This window comes from Notothenia rossii, assembly GCF_949606895.1.
Source record: "Notothenia rossii genome assembly, chromosome: 7".
NCBI classification, from domain to species: Eukaryota; Metazoa; Chordata; class Actinopteri; order Perciformes; family Nototheniidae; genus Notothenia; species Notothenia rossii.
In genome coordinates, this window is record NC_136905.1 from 8,486,728 (window position 1) to 8,506,044 (window position 19,317).

General features: G+C 42.7%; 1 protein-coding gene across 1 annotated transcript in view; it reads left to right on the forward strand.

Annotated features, from left to right (window-relative positions):
• Positions 1–3,824: 3,824 nt before the first annotated feature.
• erfl3 (Ets2 repressor factor like 3) overlaps positions 3,825–19,317 on the forward strand; it is a 51,039-nt gene continuing 35,546 nt past the window's right edge. The window contains exon 1 of the mRNA XM_079691505.1: positions 3,825–4,449. Within this exon, the coding sequence (XP_079547631.1) occupies positions 4,428–4,449 (22 nt within the window). The 5' untranslated portion in view covers positions 3,825–4,427. The remainder of the gene's footprint in view (positions 4,450–19,317) is intronic.

The window sequence follows — 19,317 nt, forward strand, 5'->3', positions numbered from 1 at the left end:
TGATGTGGAACCAATAGGACAAGGCTCTTCTGTGATACACTCTGTTTGTCAAACACATCATCCCGTTCGCTCCCCAAGAGCCAGGCGGGTCTGATTTAATGACCAAATGCATGGGACATATTCAAGGATTAAATGTGAAAAACTCATTGCATACATGGAAAATTAGCTTTCTTCTATATTGCAGATCATAATGCTCAATATCAAACCTGGAAAACAATCTGATCATTCTGACTGGGCTTCTCGAGAACACAAATTGTACGTTTGAACTTATATTTAAGGACATCTTATACCTATCTTCAGCCAAATGGCTGTTAGAAAGGGACATATAGAAAATAATATGAAAAAAAGGTCTCAAGCCTCTGGTCTCGGCCCCTGGGAACACAAAATACTGCTTTTAAAAAAAGCATGTCAGAGCTTTTATTTCAACTTCTAAGCAAAAAGGAAAAAAGATACTTAATTTGGCAACTTCTGAGAAATTTCCCTTGAATTTAGCTGACATTTGCTTCCCAAGGTAACTACTCGTAGAATGATTTTTGTTTTTACAAAAAAGAATTCTGTCATTGGCAAGCGCTCACATCCTAATGAGACACTCTGTGATGACTTTATTAAAAGCAAGCACACTGCAAAGGTCCACCATCTGTTGCGAAATGCACCAAAACAACAATAACAGACAACATTTCATAACAGAAGGACAAATACAATTTATTTTGTCTGCTATGTTTGCCTAATTTATAAAGCGTTGTCCGATATAATTGTACATTTTAAATTAAAACTACCTATGTAGAGAATGACCTTCCCAGATACCCCTGAATGAGACCCCATTTGACTTTGTTCTAAGAAAAGCTATGTCCTTGCAGCTAAGTTCTTTTTTCCCATTTAAAAATATTGACGTTTGAGAACCGCAGTGACGCGTCCTAAAACCCGGAAGTAAACTCCTTCCGGTTCCTTCTTCAAAAGCGCAATTCAATTTCTCAATTGCTTGGGAAAATAGCTCGAAATAAGGTCTGTGGTTGACACACATTTAAGAGACGGATCACGTTTTGTTCAGCCGGATAATATCCACATGTCTACCCTACTTTTATAATTTTCGAATCATAAATCTAGTCGCCAGAAGCAAAATGCTAACGTTATGCTATAGGAACTACAGCAGGGTCGCTGATTCAACGTCACGCCAACTTAAGATTCATATTCAAAATTGTAATGTTGAAGCGTTTGTTTGAACAGTTTGCAGGAGGCAGGTACTTGCTTTCAAGCAGAACACGGCTAACAAACTTAGCGGGAGTGTTTTACGTGTTCGGCGTAATGAAGTAAAACGGCCTGGAAAACTTCTGTATTCAGCCACTTGTTAACAACCATCGTTTTTCAGACACGTAAACTCTTCAAAAATCACCATCGGGGTCACTGCTGATGTATTTAATGCCGTAGAACAAAACGTGATCTGTCTCTTCAATTTTGGTTAAACACAGACCTTGTTTCCAGCTAATTTCCAAAATCCTATGGAGAAATTGCATTGCTTTTTACCGAAGGAACCGGACGTGGTAAAAATGCTAACTTACTTCTGGGTTTTAGGACGCGTCACTGCGGTTCTCTTGGATGAAAAGAATATACCTTTTAGGATATAAAAGTTAGCACAATTATTTAGATTCACCAACAAAATGGGAATGTGCAAGAACATTTGACTCACAATCCATACACATGAATGTATAACCACGCTTAAGATTTTCTCACACATTTAGCTCATGAGTCCATCAACCTTGAGCTCAAATAATGATGACCTGAAAATGAGTGTGAGGGAGGCAAAGAGAGGGAGGCGTGGAGCGGGAGGAGAAACAGAAGAGGTGTGAGATCGAGGGAGGGAGAACGGACGTCTGGATGAAAGACGACAGGACTGCAAACAAACAGAGGGAAGGAAGGAGGCAGAGAAAACAGGAGAGGTGGATACACAGTGAGGAGGAGGAGGACAGAGGGAGGCTGCTGAGTGTAGCGCAGTGTTCAGAATGTAATGTACTGTAGATTTGTCTGTAAATGTCATCTCCTGTGCTTGAGTTACAATAGAGCCTGTTCCCACACCAGCACACACACATGTGTTTCCACCCTGCACTCAATCACTAAATCATTCCTATTTGACTGTCAGGTGTTTTTCTCTCTCCTTCTTCCTCTGGACCGTTACCTCTTGTCCTCTCTGTGATTTCTTCCCTCTCATCTTACCCTGGGTGTGAAGACGCTAAAGAGCTCGTCACCTCAGCCAGAAACACAGGCATCAGAAGATAGGGAAATTATAGTTATGTGTAGTGGATGAATGCTCTAGAAAAAAATAGAGAAACAAGGGAATAGTGCTCACTCACTTGTTTCTCATTCTCAGCGTGAGAAAATGCCACAGTGCACTGGGTTGTTCCTGCGCTGCAAAAGAAGACAGGACAGGATAGCTGTTTCCTGGACGTGAATTTGCCTCTCTTTAGGTCCGGTTTCTTATCAGGCAGAGCAGAGTGGGTTCCTGCGTCTGTCAGAGAATGGCCAGTGAAGAGAGGAGAAATCCTGTTTGTAAATCACCCTGCTGCTGTCAGGGGACTTTGTTTATTTTGTTTTACTACCACTGTCTTATCCTGTTGACAAGGCAGGGCAGTGGTGTGTATTGCTGATGTCACAACAAATGCACCAAAAACACACATGAAGCCTTCAGCACTGTCCCAGGTGTGACACAAGAAGGCAACAGAGGAGATGCACTTCACCTCCCATGTATGACGCCTCACACACCCACTCATCTGCACTCACATCTGCACTTATTGATAACATGTGACAGCTTTTATATCAGTGGCACAGGAGGAAGCAAAAGGTCACGGTGACACAAAACAAGCCTGGGCATGACACCGGTCCACACAATCTAACGAGCCATGCTGAACATCTTATCAGGTGAAAGAGTTACATTTGACATGACCGGATGTCTCTGTGGTTGGATGTCTCTGTGCTCTGATGCACACGATGAACATTCATTCATTGTGACTTGAAGGCCTAATTCAGTTGGCTGCATCTTAACAAAAGAAGGTGATGAAAAGGGTGTTAATGCCCAATGATAAACTGGCATCAGAACAGGATGCAGGTTCATATTCAGATGTAATGTAGGCTACATTGAGGCATCAAGTATTGAATTTCAAGTATCACTCCAAAGCAATTACAGGTAAAGCCTTCCAGGAAATGTCATATTCATTATTTTGTAACTGGGTACCTTCCTACAAGGAAAAAGAGAGCAGAATATAAGTTGTTAACACACTTTTGTTCAATTAATAACATCAAGCTTGCCATGTTTTATAATTAACTTGTCAGGTTAACAAAAAATCGATGGCAAACAAGGTGAAAATGACAATATTTAAAGAAAATAATGTATTTATGGCTTCTTTTCTTTTTTTTAAATCAGATTTAGTCTACCCTTTTTAGTCTTTTTGGACAAATTCTGTGACTTTAATTTACGTTTTATTTGTAGTATTTTCCTCCAAACTAAAATGTCACTAAAATGTGTCTAAAATGATGAGATGTGCATAAATACTGATTTTGAATTTATTTTTGTTAGTAAAATCTGACGCTTTCATGTTTAATTTATCGATTAAAAAAGTGTAACAACAATCCTGATATGAAGGGACCTCATCAGAAACGTAACCAACCGAGGATTGTTGACGTAAAAAGCCGAGCAGCTCTCGAATCTTTTAGGACCCGGATATGATGTCACCACGGCAACGCGTTTTGGCGGTCTCCAAGGCAACGCCGCGTGCTGCAGTGACGCCAGCCGAGGCCCCCGGCTCGTGGTGAGTGGGCGTGACTCGCCACGTTAGCCCCCCCCCCTCCCTCTCCCTCTCTCCCGTCAGTGTGGGCGGGGAGAGAGAGAGAGAAACACGACACCCGGAGGACGGAGAGACGCACGGGGGGGAGGAGAGAGCAGCACTGAATGGTGTGAGAGAGAGTGGAGAAAAAGTCCGTAAAGAAAGAAAGAGAGTTTTCTACTCCAACGTTAATTCGTGTCAAAGCGTTTTGCGGCGGAGTGATGTCAAACAGCGACGAAGATGCGGAGTAAACAGCTTCCGGACAGTTAGCGAAACTACTTGTTCAAAGAGGCTCCATTCGGGACGGTTGGTCGTTTTCCGGCGCAGATTTCAACGGTCCAAGTTACTAGGAGCAACGGCGAGGTGTTGACGGTCGGTTTGGACGGTCTGCAGAGAACCGGGGACCCGGACCGAGAGAGCGCGCGGCGGCGGCGGCTCGCGAAGAAAGAGCCGCTGAAGCTACAAAAGTTTGCCGTGTTTCTTCACCTACTTTTCCCAGATTGCAAACTAGAGAGAAGGGGGGGAGGAAAAGGCCCAGAGACTGACTTTTCTTTCCACGGGCAACTTTGTGGAATTCACCACCAACTTTAGCTGCTCCCTGTTCGAAGCTAGAACATGAAAACACCTGGAGATAATGGTAAGTTTGCTTGACTGTGAATTTCTATCCGCCATTGTGTTTCTTGTTTACTCGCAAACAGAGGTGGGAGAAGTACCCAGATCTTGTCTAAAAGTATTAGAGTTTACTCTGTTACAAGTAAAAATCCTGCAATCAAAATGTTACTCAAGTAAAATCACAAAGGTATTAGTATCAAAATATACTTAAAGTACCAAAAGTAAAAGTATTATTTATGCACCTTTTCATATGTTTTTATTATAACTATTGATGCATTCAAGTGTTATCAAAGCTGGCAAAGGGGCATCTAGTTTTAATGACTTTGTATACTGCAATCCAGGGTAGCTTGTGAATTTACTCCAGGTGTAACTAAAGTCTTATTTAAGTGTTGATTATATTTCACATCATTCATCCAAATATGCAAAGTAACTAAAGGTATAAGGTAAATATAGTGGAGTAAAAGTACACTATTGACCCCTGATTTGTAGTGGAAGTAGAAGTACAAAGTAGGAAACATCTTTATACTTAAGTAAACCCCCCCCCAAAATGCACTTTACACCACTGTGAATTTCTATCCACCTTTGTGTTTCTTGTTTAGCTGACAGTAACTGCATCGCTGATTAACGCACAGTAGTTATCAACAGCCGCTTCCAATCAAAAAACCTGTTGATTTAAAGTTGCTCTCAGGATCAGTGCAATAGTCCGTGGTTTGGCTAGATAAGATACTGAAATCTGGTGCAGCTTTTTAGTACTGTACTCTGGTTCAAGAGGAAGTGGTTCAACTACTGTACAGTTGTTACAGCGACATCCTCTCCCTGTCACCCTGACAACCTTATTTCACCATCCAGCACCTTTCAGAGAAAACAAATTAAGAATCCTGGAAGATTTGGATGTGTTGATAAGTTACTTTTCAGACTCTTTTTCCTCCTGGTGGTGGTGTGGAAGTGATTGGATCTAAACAGGTCTGCACAGAAAAAGCTGATATTAACCCAGTAACTGTGTGATCCGATACATTTATCAGGTGCTTGTCCTGTCAGCACATTGAAGTGAGAGCAGCAGGGGGGTTTCCAGTAGTCAGCTGAAGTCTCTGTGTGAGTGTGTGTGTTATTGTCTAATTCCTGAAATGCTTGCATAAGTTTCTTGCTCCTTTCTGTTGAAGGCAAGGCAACTTTTCTATAGAAGGAGGAAGTGGAAGTACTATAATGTTCGCCAGCTATTCAGTTAATTATTTCCCAGTGTCAATAATAAACTCCCTGACATTGCCATTTTTTATAGACACAACTATAACTTTTTACACAATTAGACTTTACACACAGAAGACCCAGTGGACAACATTTGAAAGTATATAACACACATGTATTGTCTATGCCCCTTTGTGCTAAACAAAATATACATATTTAATATGCTTTTATTCCTGTTGGAGCAACGTGGTGACATCCTAAGTAGTTACTGGCAAGCATTTGGCACGCGGCCGTGTGAGTGACTGACAAACTGTGTGAGACCCTTTTCCACTTGGGACGATCCCCTCCCTTCCCCCACCCTGTCCCCTCCTGACTCCCGCTGCACCCAGCCTCAGCCCCTCAGCCCTCCACATTCCTAGACACACACACACACACACACACACACACACACACACACACACACACACACACACACACACACACACACACACACACACACACACACACACACACACACACACACACACACACACACACACACACACACACACACACACACACACACACACACACACACACACACACACACGCCCTCTCCTTGCAGCAGCCCTGAGGAGGCTGCCATGACATCACACCACAAGTAGCCCTTTATTACAAGGACCTCAGTGTTTGTGTGGCAGCAGATATCTTAAGTCCTTCTGGGAAGGTACTAAAAATTGATTGTGCTTAGGTTATGGGTTTGATGTATTTGGTTGTGTGTGTGTGCGCGTGTTTATTAGTTTGGCCGTAACAGTAGCTGGAGCTACTATATGTAAGATTAGTGTAAAGTGTGTGTGCTTCAAATCAAACCATTCTTATTTTACATTTACCTTTGTGGCTGGGGCAGCCTTTAATGTTTTGATATGTTTATTTTTTGTTAATTGCTTGTATTGTTAATTAAAAATGTTTTGCTAGTAAAATAGACTTATATTCTAAGCTTTTATCAAAAAGAAAGTAGTTTACTAATCACCGAGTACATCTTGCCCATGTGCCGGCTTAAGTGCTATTGAAGTTTTATCAAAGTATTACATTTGATGAATAAAGTAATTGATTAATCCTTTCAGCACTAATTGGTAAACATAAGAACTGTGCCTGAGAGGCATTATCTAAAAACAACTCTGATCTGAACGGCAGCTTTAAATAGTTGAATTATGGAACTGGTTAATCCGTGGTGCTTTTCTGATCTCCTGCTGTTGCGACGGTTGCAATCAGTACACAAGTTGTAACCTTTAACTTGTGTAGATCTCATCGCTTCGAGAACACAGAAGGATATAATTGTGCCAGGATATGTGTAGGATAAAGAATGTAATCATGCCTTCCTGGGATGTTTGGTTATGTAGGATTATGTCCCATACGGTAAGCTGCCTCTGTATGGAGCTTACCTCCTTTCTCTCCATCACCGGACACTTCCCCTTGCACTCCTGTTTTCCACAGTCACTTCATTAGTCTGCGTAGATGATAGGATTTCTGCTGAGATAGAGAATTGATATGATGAAGCAGGAAATGGCGGAGCTGCATCTGTTGTTGTCGGCAGATCTCTGTTGGTTTTGTGGTGTTCGAAAGTATCCGTTTTAATTTATATCTTATCATTGCTGCTAACAGTTGTCTCTGTTTCTGTTTGATGTAGTCTAGGGGATTGGTTAGAGGCAAAATATTCTACAGGTTTCATGTGTCAGCAGACGGTTGTATCCTATCTCGGTTAGACTACCACCAGGGCTGAAACAAATCATTATTTTAATAGCAAATAATGTGCTGATTATTTTCTAGATTAATCGTTTGGTCTATAAAATGTCCATCCCAGTTTCTCAAAGTCCAAGTGGATGTCTTGTTTTGTCACTTCAAAAGATATTCAGTTTATTATGATATAAAACAGAGTGTGCAAGAAAAGTTAATGTCGTAGCATTTTATTTAAAAAAAAAATAGGTGAAGATTTTATTTATTTGTATTGATCCATCTATTAAACGACTCAAAGTTCCTGCTCTGACTTACAAATGAGTTTATATCAACATTTGTCCAGATTGATTTACTCATGGATTGTTTAACCTTAATTGATAAGGACAGGACACACAATATTAGCTTGCTGACTGGGCCTCTCCCTCCCTAATATATTATCTACACTCCTGCCACACACACTTTGCACTTTGTGTTTCACTCATTTTCTTCCATCAATCCCTCTCCAAGGGTTGCAATTTTTCTTCTGTCATTCTTTTCTCTCTCTGACGGGATAAGGACTGGTGTGTGTCTTTGTGTGATGGAATTGCATAGTGGGACCCCTGGCTCTGGAGTGGCCATTGTGTGTGTGTGCTTGTATGTGTGTGTGGAGTATGGGACAATGGTGGGAGTGGGGCAGGCCTTGGGGCTGATTGTGTGTGGACTTGTGGGGCCAGGGACCTCTCATTGTACTTATAATGGTGCGGAGTAGCTCATAGTTTGGTGGCGCTTTTGACAAGTGAAGAGACCGCACTTCTGTGTGTGTGAAATGCATGTGTGTGTTTGTGGAGAGAGAGTGAGTGTGTGAAAGAAAGCAAAGTAAATGTGGACATCCCAGTAGATTTTTCATCAGTCATTCAACCACATAGTTTAACGGTTATTGTTTTGTGCCAGTTCGCCAGAAAGATTGACATGTGGAGTTAGTTTGCCATTTATTCTAGACACACAAACAGTCACACACACACACACACAGTCCTGCTTTATGATGTGGCATGGCAGGAGACAAAAGGCCTACTTGTGAGCAAGGAATTGAGAGAGAACATTTCACCCTTTCCCTTCCCTGTGTGGGTTTAAGTGTGCATTTGTGAGCATATGCTTTTCAATCTCATCACACAACCACTGTGACGATAAGCGCAGCGATTAGCCTTATCTATGAAAACTCCCTCGCAGTGCTGACCACAGCAAAACCACTACCTCCCATTATCCCAATACCGTTTTACAGCATGGTTTATGGGACAGTGCCCTGCTGTGATCAGCCCCAGACAACATGCTGTAAGCCTTAAGCAAATGATGTCGAACAAAAGTGGTTATCTTCTATCTGAAAAGGCTTGCAAATTGAGTTGGTTGTCAAGAGTTAACTTTGAATGTGGGTGTGAACATATCAACTATTTATAGAATACATTTGCTGACAAAACTGGGCTAAAATCTTATGCAGCACTTTTGTATTTCTATATTTATAATGTGATTTAATAGTGATTTTAATTGTGAAGTCCTTTAGCATTTAACACTCGATAATAAAGAGTTTGTTTTTCTAACAAACAGAGAAAACTCTCACAGTGGAGAGACAGCATGGCCTTCTTGTACTTGTCTCAATAGTTCTTCATAAAAGTTTGATATGGTCAACTCGTCCGTGATGCTAAGTTGACAAATGACTTCTGGTAGACGGGGACTTCAGTTGTGGAAATGTCTGTATTTAGCCAGGAATGTGACCAAAGGGAACAATGTGCTTAGCCAGTCAACACTAATGGACCTCCCCACATTAGTCCTGTGCCGCCCTTGACCAGAGAGACCTCAGCCAACAAGGCAGGTTACCCTTGACTTCCTGGTGCTTCTGACCACTGCCCAGCACTGCTAGAGGCCTGTCATCCCCACCCCCACCCCAGGGACCCACACATTAACCTCAAATCTGGTCATTGAATCCCATAGATTATCGGCCTCTCAGACCTGTGTGATCAGCTGCAGGGTCGTGAGGTTCGACACTAAAGAGCTCCATTTGAAATTCACTTTTTACGCACTTAACACAGCAGTAGAACTAAATGTGTCCTGAGGCCATGCGTCTGTGACGTGAGTCGAGCCTAGTTTTACTGCGATGCCATTGGCTGTAGCCACCACATGACCCCATATTGGTAGTATCGGTTATTGGTAAAGGGTGGGTCAGGTTGGGAAGGGCTGTTGATGGATAACTGTAACAATTTGACTAACATATGTGTGAGTACACATAGAGAGATCGCACACACACTGCTGCTTTTTATTTGAATTCTTGGACCTCCCACATTCCTGCTTAGAAGGTTAATAGTTGCCGGCTGTGTTGCATTACACATGAGGGGGAAACACAACAGTCACTATCTCAGCAAGCCTTTCCTGAATACATTTAGAGACTTGCAAAGGCATGCATGCATTTATATAGAAACATATTTCTAGTACCCCGGAGGACAAAATGAATACAATTGATTCAAATAAGGCCTATTATTTTGAAGTAACACCTTAAATTGAAGCTAACTCTTTAAAATGCTCTTAATACCACCATCGCAAACACAGGGTCTCTTTTCAAATGGGTATCAGAATTCATGTTGAGAATGCAGTAGGGTGTGTTGGTACTGTGCATGGATTGACCTGCACTGTTCCGCAGCTGTTTGTGTTTGCGCATGCATGTGCATTGTAATGTAATATGGGGAGTTTACAGAGCTACATTGTTGTAGAGGTGACTCAGAGCGAGGTGCAGAATGGCATGCTATTGTAAAAGAATATCAAGTGTGTGTGTATATGAAGGAGACACGGTTTTCTGGGTGTGTGAAGGTATTACTTGCAAACAAAGTGTGTGTGTGTGCCGCTGCATGTGGGTATATAACGGCTTCTTGGTGACGGCGGCGCCACTGAAACTGATCTGAGTCTGATGACATGCTCGTACACACACACACACACACACGTGAAGATCAGGTAACTTGATTCCTCTGATCCCTGCAGATGAGAGGTTTTGTGGATCCTCACAATGACCTGTCCTTTAGGTTAGATCCTGGAGTGTCACCTCTCTGCTGGCTGGTCATTGCAGCACTTAGTCAGTCAATCAGTCATGAAGACAACTTCCTTCACCCCTTGCTCATTGCACCACAGCCTGACCTGTTATGCGCGCACAGACACACACATAGGGCACTTTCTCATAATCCTCTTCCGATGTCGTTGTACCCAACACGGTGGTCGTTTTTGCCAATTGAAAAGCTCTGCCCGCGTGTTGTTGTAATGTATACCCCTAATCTGCTTAGATTAACCCCAATAACACTGGTCATGCTGAGGGCATCTTTACAGGAGGGACCAGCACACAGTGGGCTGCTAATGTACATTCCAGGCGGGATCAGAACAAAAGGACAGGGTCTTTTATCCACTATGAATTCAAATTAGCAGACTGACTAACTTTCATATGGCCAATTTGCATTCTGTAAATGTGTCTCTAATGGGACTTTGTAACAGACCACCAGGAAGCCGGTTTATCAAGTGTTTTTTTGTCGTATAATAATCCATTATCTGCAATTTTGAAATATTTGGAAACAACAGCAGTCAAAGAAAGATTGGTAATATGTCATATTTTCTCCAGACATTCTAGCAGTGACACAATGATTAAAAGCTTGATTGGTGCTGCGTGTGTGTCTGTGAGTGTATAAGTGTGATAGATCCTTGGCTGGTTCAGGGAGGTGGTGAGTGGGGCTCCTAACCCCTCTCTAACCCCTTAAGTCCAGGGCAGTCAGCAGACACTCCCTGCAGAAAGGCAGCAGTGTTTGAATAGTTCCTCTGGCTATTTTTATCTGGGAATCTGCCTCTGTGCTGGACCCAGGGAGCGGGGGTGGAGGGCAAATATCTCATCTAATTTCGGCCGATGGGAAGTCACCAAAAGGACTTCTGTGCCACTTGCATAGTGTCGATATTTTGTGCGAGCGTCTGTGTGGTTGCCTGTCGGGCATTGAAATGCTGTCTGGCGCCAAGTTAAACTTTCTCACTTATCACTCCCTCCTTTTTCTCCCTTCCCCCATCCCTCCCTCTTTTTTCTTCACCTCTCTCTCTCCTACCCTCCACCCCATGTAAGGAATGCGAGATCACGTTTGGAGTTTTTCTTTTGAACCAGTCTTTCCTCTTCGTCTGTCTTTCAGTGCGCCGTCTCTCTGTCTTTCCCTTGTTCCTCTCTCCCTCCATGTTCAGACCTGTTCTCTTTTGTAAGTCAGAGCTCATTTAGCACTTTGAGCCAACTCATCGCAGCCTATGTAGTATCTAAGAGAGAAAGTGATCTGCATGAAAGGCAGGGCTGTAGGTGTGTGTCTCTGAGGGAACAAACTGTCCCAAACAGCTGTGGTTAAAGGATTTAATTATGTGTACCTTTTAGGCGTTTTAAACTTAGTTTCAGTTAACACCACCTTGAAGCCAAGTAGCCAGCTTTCGGAAAAGTGCAAAAGACTGTTTCACACCATACAGAGATCATATCATTGCAAAGCAAATGGCTCTCTGTCAAGTTGAAGCAGTAGCAAACTGTGTGAGGGACGAGATAAAAGGACATCCTCTGCCTTTTATCAGCTGTGGCCGCTTGATCTCATGTCATCCTTCTGGACTACCCAATACGGTGAGCATTGTCTTCTAGATTTAGAGACACAAACCGACCGTCTCTCTGCCTAAATTAGACCAAGTGATTGCTAATCTACGTCTTGTTGGCCACACAGGCCTGCTGCTGAATGCTGCTCTTTCTTATGACTTTGAAGCCAGATGGAGCCATCCTACGAAGTGTGTGTGTGTGTGTGTAGGAGAGAGAGATAATGTTTTCATTTGGATCAGGCTGTTGTGTGTTTGCGCACACATGTCCCTGTAGGGAAGTGAAACCTTTTTAGGCATCGATTGACCCTCTCATCCTCTCCTCCCTCTCACTATCGTTTCTGTGTCACCAATCCATGGACTAATACCCCAGTGGCAGCTCCTCTTCCATTAGCCCCCCCCCCCCTCTCTCTCTCTCTCTCTCTCTCTCCTGCTTCATGTCACCCTACCTTCTTTCTTTTCACTGGACACCCTGATTTACCAGCCAGCATGACTCGATGACCAGATACAGCATGGTTGTCGGCTAACACGATTTTAAAGAGTACAGAAAGCTGTCAGTTGCTGACGAAATAGGTGGTGGCTGAAAATATGAGCTACAAGTCATTCTCTACACCCCATGCTAGTGCCAAGTGCAAGTTTCCCTCAGTGCATGGAGCAGTTTGAACATGTGTTTATACACACACACTCACAGCCTTGGGCTCCTTCCAAGCTGTGTGGTCATGGGCAGAATAAAGTGCGTTGGATTGCACTCCCAGCAGGACAAACATCTGACTCTATTTTTGCCCGCTGGCCATCGTCCTCTTAAATGTTTTTAAGACTTCCTTCCTCCGGGGCCTGGGCTTTTCTCTCTGCTCTCCAGGTGTGTGTCTCTGTGTTTTTCCGCTTGTGTTTGTTTGTCTGTTGGTCAGTGAGATACTGAATAATGCATCGTATCATTGGAAAGGTATTTATAGGAAAGCAGAAGGATTAAAGTTTCATGACAAAGCCGGCCATCAGTGCTGCACATCATATATCCACGCACAACCAAACACACACAGCTGGACACTTATCTCATCACATATTTCCTTTGGCTGCACACTCACTTGTTAAGAATCACCAATCTGTGCAATTACTCATCCAAGTCACTTGACCTCTGGTGTTTTGACCCGTCATTGGATCCATTTTTAATAGCATTTTCTAAAAAACTATTGTAATAGAATTTGAGTTTGAGTAGATTTCTAGTGCTGGAGTTTTACACTTTGTTATAGAGAGATGTATTGTGTAATCACTGTGGCTGCGCTTTCCTTTTACCAATCTTCCTCAATGTCATAGTGTAATCTGCACAGACTTACATTCTTCCTGTTTTCTTTATCCTATCATGTTTAAGGTTTTCAGGAAAGAAACATTTGCATTTTGCATCCTAGAAGCCTTTAATGCTTTGAATCGACTATTGTATACAAACGTGTGTGTGGAGCGATTTAAGGGAAAAGTTTGCAATTTGCGTTTGATTCATGACATCAGGGTTAAGCAGCTTGCCATGCCCCTGCTGTCTGTGTGTACATGTGTCCTGAGTGTGTGCGCCACTGCCTCTTTACAGCAGCCCTGCCCTCGGCCACAATCGTTTTATCCATGTCCATTTTTAGCATCAGATGTGGCCCAGGGAAGTGACGTAACAACCAGGCAGTTGCATGTGGGTGGGCGCACACACACATATAGGCCCACTGTACATACGACGCACAGCGATTGTTGTTTTAGGGGATTAAAGCTTTTGATGTGAGCTAGATCCCCTGACCAGTCACAGGGTGAGAGGGAAAAGGAAAGGGAGGAAGAATGGATCAAGGGCAGCAGAAGAGGGATTCACAAAGCATGAGGGGAAAGATGGCAAGCTAAATGGGAACAACCAGAAATAGGATAGAGGAAGAGGAAATGAACAAAAAAGAAGGAAATGAATGTTCTGAAACCGGGTTCATTAGGAAATTAAAGCAAGTCGTTCCATGAATCACTGATTCAAAAGCTAATCTGGATTAGGGTGTTCTGGTTTACAGGGAACGTAACGTCAATACAAGCGCTAAAAGGCATCCAAAAAGTCTTTAGCAGCATCAATCTTTAGTGTGTGTGTGTGTGTGTGTGTGTGTGTGTGTGTGTGTGTGTGTGTGTGTGTGTGTGTGTGTGTGTGTGTGTGTGTGTGTGTGTGTGTGTGTGTGTGTGTGTGTGTGTGTGTGTGTGTGTGTGTGTGTGTGTGTGTGTGTGTGTGTGTGTGTGTGTGTATATTCTGGTAAATAATAACACTTTGTATATGTGTTACCTTGGAAACCAAACCATAGTGCAGCATATTTTACTGCCAGACACATCAATCAAATGTGTTCTATTATTACATCCTTGACTGCCGGCTGCACAAACAATGCAAACTGAATTAGCAGTGTAACCGTAACATTAGTGAATTACTTTTGCTCATAAACACACTTATATACTCGGCTCTTTGTAATCTCTCACACACGTGTGCATCTAACATCACACACACACTCTCGCACTTCTCTCCAGCTGGCCCCCAGCTAGCATCCTCACTGTTTGTGTGTGGGTGGTGTGTTAGTAGGGTTATTGTATTCGTCTGGCCCAAGTATTAGCCAGGTTCTGTGCGAAGGTACACTCTCTCCCTTAGGTTAGTTGTGAGAGGAGGCAGAGTGCAGAGGTGTGTGTGGGAACGTGGGATCCGTACGTACGTGAGCGTGTGTGACTCATTGATGTCAAGGACATGAATGTGGAAACTTGTTTCCCTCTGTTTTACAAGGTTGGGCAATAAATCACAAAATTGTTGGCACCCTCATGTATTTCATCTGTAATATAAATAATAACAAATATTTGGTCCACTGCAAGGTTACATGTATATCAGGTTATTCCGAGCAGCAATCATATTACTGATAGAAACACCATGCCCACATTCAGTGCTTCTCAGTGAGACCCTTTTTACCTGATAACTGATAACGTTGCAGAAAATGTAAATGACAATTGCCAAAATAAAAATGATCCACAGGTTAATCCTCTTAAATGGGGTATTTGCCATACTTTCACAACAGAAGTACAGCTTATCAGCATATTTACTCACACTTAAAGAAAGACAATAGTTTTAAAGTGGTTTTGCACCAAACACATGATGGTTTACTTAACGGTTTGGTTAACATGCAGAAGTATTGCAAAAAGGGGAAGGAATATTCAAGGGCAGTGTTGATGCTTCGTTTTCACATTGTTGAACGTTCTGCTACAGTGATTTCAGAGCTTCTACAATAATCAAACAAAAATAACACAATTTACATTTTAATTGAAGCACTTCCTGATTACACAATTATCATTCAGTGTGGATGTGAATGCACTGAGCCCGATCTATTGTGTGCATGTCATCAGACTTGTATTGTGGAGGTGTAACTGTAAGCCAGCTGTCAGTGCATGGGAAACCCCCGTGCTACCTTACACCCGGGACTGATGATCTGAGCCCTTTGGAATCAGGACGTTTTTATGTATGCGATACGTACAATATGTGTGTCTTTGTGCTTGAAATGTAACTGAGAGCCATCACCATTGTATGTTCACACACATGTACCCACACACACACATGTACCCACACACACACGCCTCATGTTATGAGTTCCACGGAGCGGAGGTAATCGGTGTGTGTACACTCATCTCTTACATAACGGCATCCAAGCAGTAAACTAACGGAGGGGTGACAGTTCACCGCTCTGCCTCAGTGTTTTATCTCCGTGAACTTCCTTCCGCATCGCTCATTCATTTCTCTTTTTTCACTTCCTTCCTCCTTGTCTGTTCCTCTTTCTGTCTCCTGACACCTGTGTATTTAGTTTCTGTACTTTATATGCACACTATTTGCCAATTGGCACAACAGCACTAAGCATCAGGTATGATAAATAGATGTGATGAAAATAGTGCTGTAGCATACTTAGCGTAGGTAGAGTTGGTACCCATTCAGAAAAATAGTCATATTAAAATAAGGGGGCAAATCAGTCCTTTAATGTGGATGTAACGTTATCTTCCCGGGTCCTTGTCCAACTCAATTCCTTCATCTTATTCCCTTATCAGCCTCCTGTTCTTTTCTACATTAAGCAAAAACACAAAACAATTATTTTCATTATTGATTATTTGTTTTATTAATAGTTAAATCATCTAGTGAATGAAATCTCAGGAATATCTTTCACAGTTCCAACAAGTCCTATAATCAATTTATAATTATTTTATAATGATCATTGAATCTTTGTCTATTATTTTTTACATTGTTTGCTGGACAAATACTCAAAAGAATAAACCAATTAGCAAAATAGTTGCAAACAGTTTTTCTAATACTCCTTTCATTGCTAAAATAAGTTCAAACACACTGTCGACTTAGTGTTATTGTAGAATGTTAATTTCTAACCGCCATAACCTTTATCCAGGATTGTTTCCATCTGTGGTGTTGAGTCTAACTTTCTCCCACACAATCCTTTAAGTCAGATGGTTTGGTGTCATGTCTCGCTAGTTTGTTCCATTGTGTTAGCAAAGAGGACAACAATTGTTTAGTCTACTGAACAGGGCCGAACATTTCACAAACACCCCCACTCGGCATGGCCTGCTGCACTTTCATGCTGTGAATTTTAAATGTGATCACATCATTACTGATTACATTTTTCCCCTTTTTGTTTGAACAGTGAAAAGTGACGACCCTTATGACTCACAATATCCATTACCATGTGACGCACTTCAGTGGATGCTCGTCACTTACTGACCATTTAACAGAGAGCGCACTGAAATCAGAGCTACTTCCGTTGCATCTCCTGCCTCTGGCCACACTGACCACATTGTGTGTTGAATCAGGGACATCATTATCTCATGTCACTAAGGGAGACCATGATGACACCATTCACCTGTAACACTGAGATAGACATTAAACCGTGGGTAAAAGGGCGTGAGAGAGGGAAAAGGACCGTTCTTTGCCACTGCAGGGCGAAGTGTGTTTACTGAGCTCATTACATAGAGCTGATACTATTGTTCAGGTGGATGACTGGCACCGTTTTGACATTTGTAAGGTGACCTGCCTCAAGGTGTCCCATCACCTCTTTAGAGCTTCTTCTCTTTCTCCCCTGTTATTCATTTCAGTATTTTGCTCTTCTCTCAAGTTACATCATCATCAGCCTTTCTCTCTCTCTCTCTCCCGCTCATCCTCCCTCTCCGGGCTCTTGCATAACGTCCAGCTTTATTTGCTCCAGCTGAGGATTCTAATCTTTCCCACGAGGCAGAGCGCGAGAACAAACCAGGAGAGGAGAGGAAAGGAGTCGACCTTTCTAACCTGCCTGTGTGCCCTGCCTCGTTAACTCAATAACTCCCGCCAATTAATGAGATCTGGAGCGGGGCTTTATTTACAAGCACCACCAACACACTCTTATGTGTTTGTGTGCTTGATTGTTTCTGCTTTCAGTTTGACATGTCACATGTGCTGGATGCAGTGTTGTGGTCTCTGTTGGCAGCCCAATGCTAAGTAGTGATTATCAGCCTGCGGTCAGAGTGCACACACACATTCACACACACCTTGGGAGACCATGATGATGTGCACATTCCACCATTGGGGCCAAATGTGCTAATGTCAATGAGACCATGCGCTGACTTGGCTCCAATCCAGGAAGACATAGTGTTACTGTAACGCATGCACATAGACTTGTGTGTGTGTGAGTCTTGCAACTGAAATACTCCATGCAGAGCAATGTTCATTGAAGCACATGTTCCGTCTCTGATTTCTCTCATACACATTCACAGAGGCACAAAGACCCTCTGCCGGCTGGCTGGCAGCGACGTCTGTGCGAGGTGAACGTTATGTTAAGCTGATCAACACTACTTAATCAGCTTTAGGAGACGTGCTTAACAAGCTGACCAAGTCCAGGGTTAGAGGAGGAGAAGAAGGAAGCAGTGTGGAGGCTAAAGAGCACAGGAGCAGGGCCTGAGGGGAAACTAAATGGAGGTAGAGAAGAAGAGAAAGTGGTGACACGGGATGTCTCTCGTCCCTATTTACGACCAGACAAACACATAAACACGCTGTGTGTGTGTGTGTGTGTGTGTGTGTGTGTGTGTGTGTGTGTGTGTGTGTGTGTGTGTGTGTGTGTGTGTGTGTGTGTGTGTGTGTGTGTGTGTGTGTGTGTGTGTGTGTGTGTGTGTGTGTGTGTGTGTGTGTGTGTGTGTGTGTGTGTGTGTGTGTGTGTGTGTGTGTGTGTGTGTGTGTGTGTGTGTGTGTGTGTGTGTGTGTTGTCCACGCTCTGTCCACGCAGGGTGTAAGACGACCATGTCACCCACATTCCAGACAATGTGAGTGTTTGTTTGGTCCACGTCTTACAGCGGACACATGTAGCCTTCTGCAGACAAAAACCTGGTATTTGTACAGTCTGTGTTCAACAGGACATCACGATGAATGTTGAATTAACGGAATCGGCCAGCATGTGTTGTTGCCGTTTCAATGAGTCACCGCTGTAAACACCACTCTTGCAGTTATTAATGTGCCGGGAACATGAGCCAGGGCTAAGCTACGAGCCTTACCGGCCTTAAGGAAGCAGTTAATAGAACATTCTCTGCATGTTAGTCTTCATTAAAACACCAGTTTACCATTGCGCTACTGCCAAATCTGAAAGATCAAAACAAAATATTTGATTGTTCTTAATCTGCAATACTTAATTTAGCTCAATAGGAAAACGTTTTACTTAATTTGCTGCTATTACTTTTATGTAGGTTTTCGGCTCTCCTTTTTCTCCCTCTCTACCGCACTTCAGTGAGAACATAGCTTTATACAACTCGGCAAAGGGGCCTAATTTATCATATTTATTAAAAGCAGCTTTAATCTGAAAAAGCTTGCATGCAGGCTGAAATTCAAACACATCCCATCCGCCCTCCAAGGTAGTAAACATATGGGAAACACTTCATCATGTAAAGGTACATTTTTGTTTAATTTATTCAGAAGTGTATTTTTAAAACAGCATTTTAAAAACCCCTGAAGAAAAGGAATGTGTTGCGTACTATAACTCTGCTACGAAAAAACAGACATTCCTCTACTTAACCTCTCCTGTGGGCAGCATGTCCAAACTGAGGTTTTGCGTTCGCTCTCTTGTTTTCCTTTCGGACATCTTATACCAATTTGGATGATTGACGATCATTAGAGAGAGCAGCGTTTCCATGCACTCTGCCTTCACATTTGTCTTCTCTGGGCAAAGTGAGTTCAATGATGATGTTTAGTTTATCTCACATTCTCTTTACTTGTGATGACACTTTGTTGCTCTTGTGGTTCACCACTGTCAAGTAAATGCAGAGAAAACACTCTGAATGTGAATGATTGTATTTTAGTCATGATAAACGTTTGTTCTGGTTGTGACAGCGACTCTGTCTTTACCCCGGT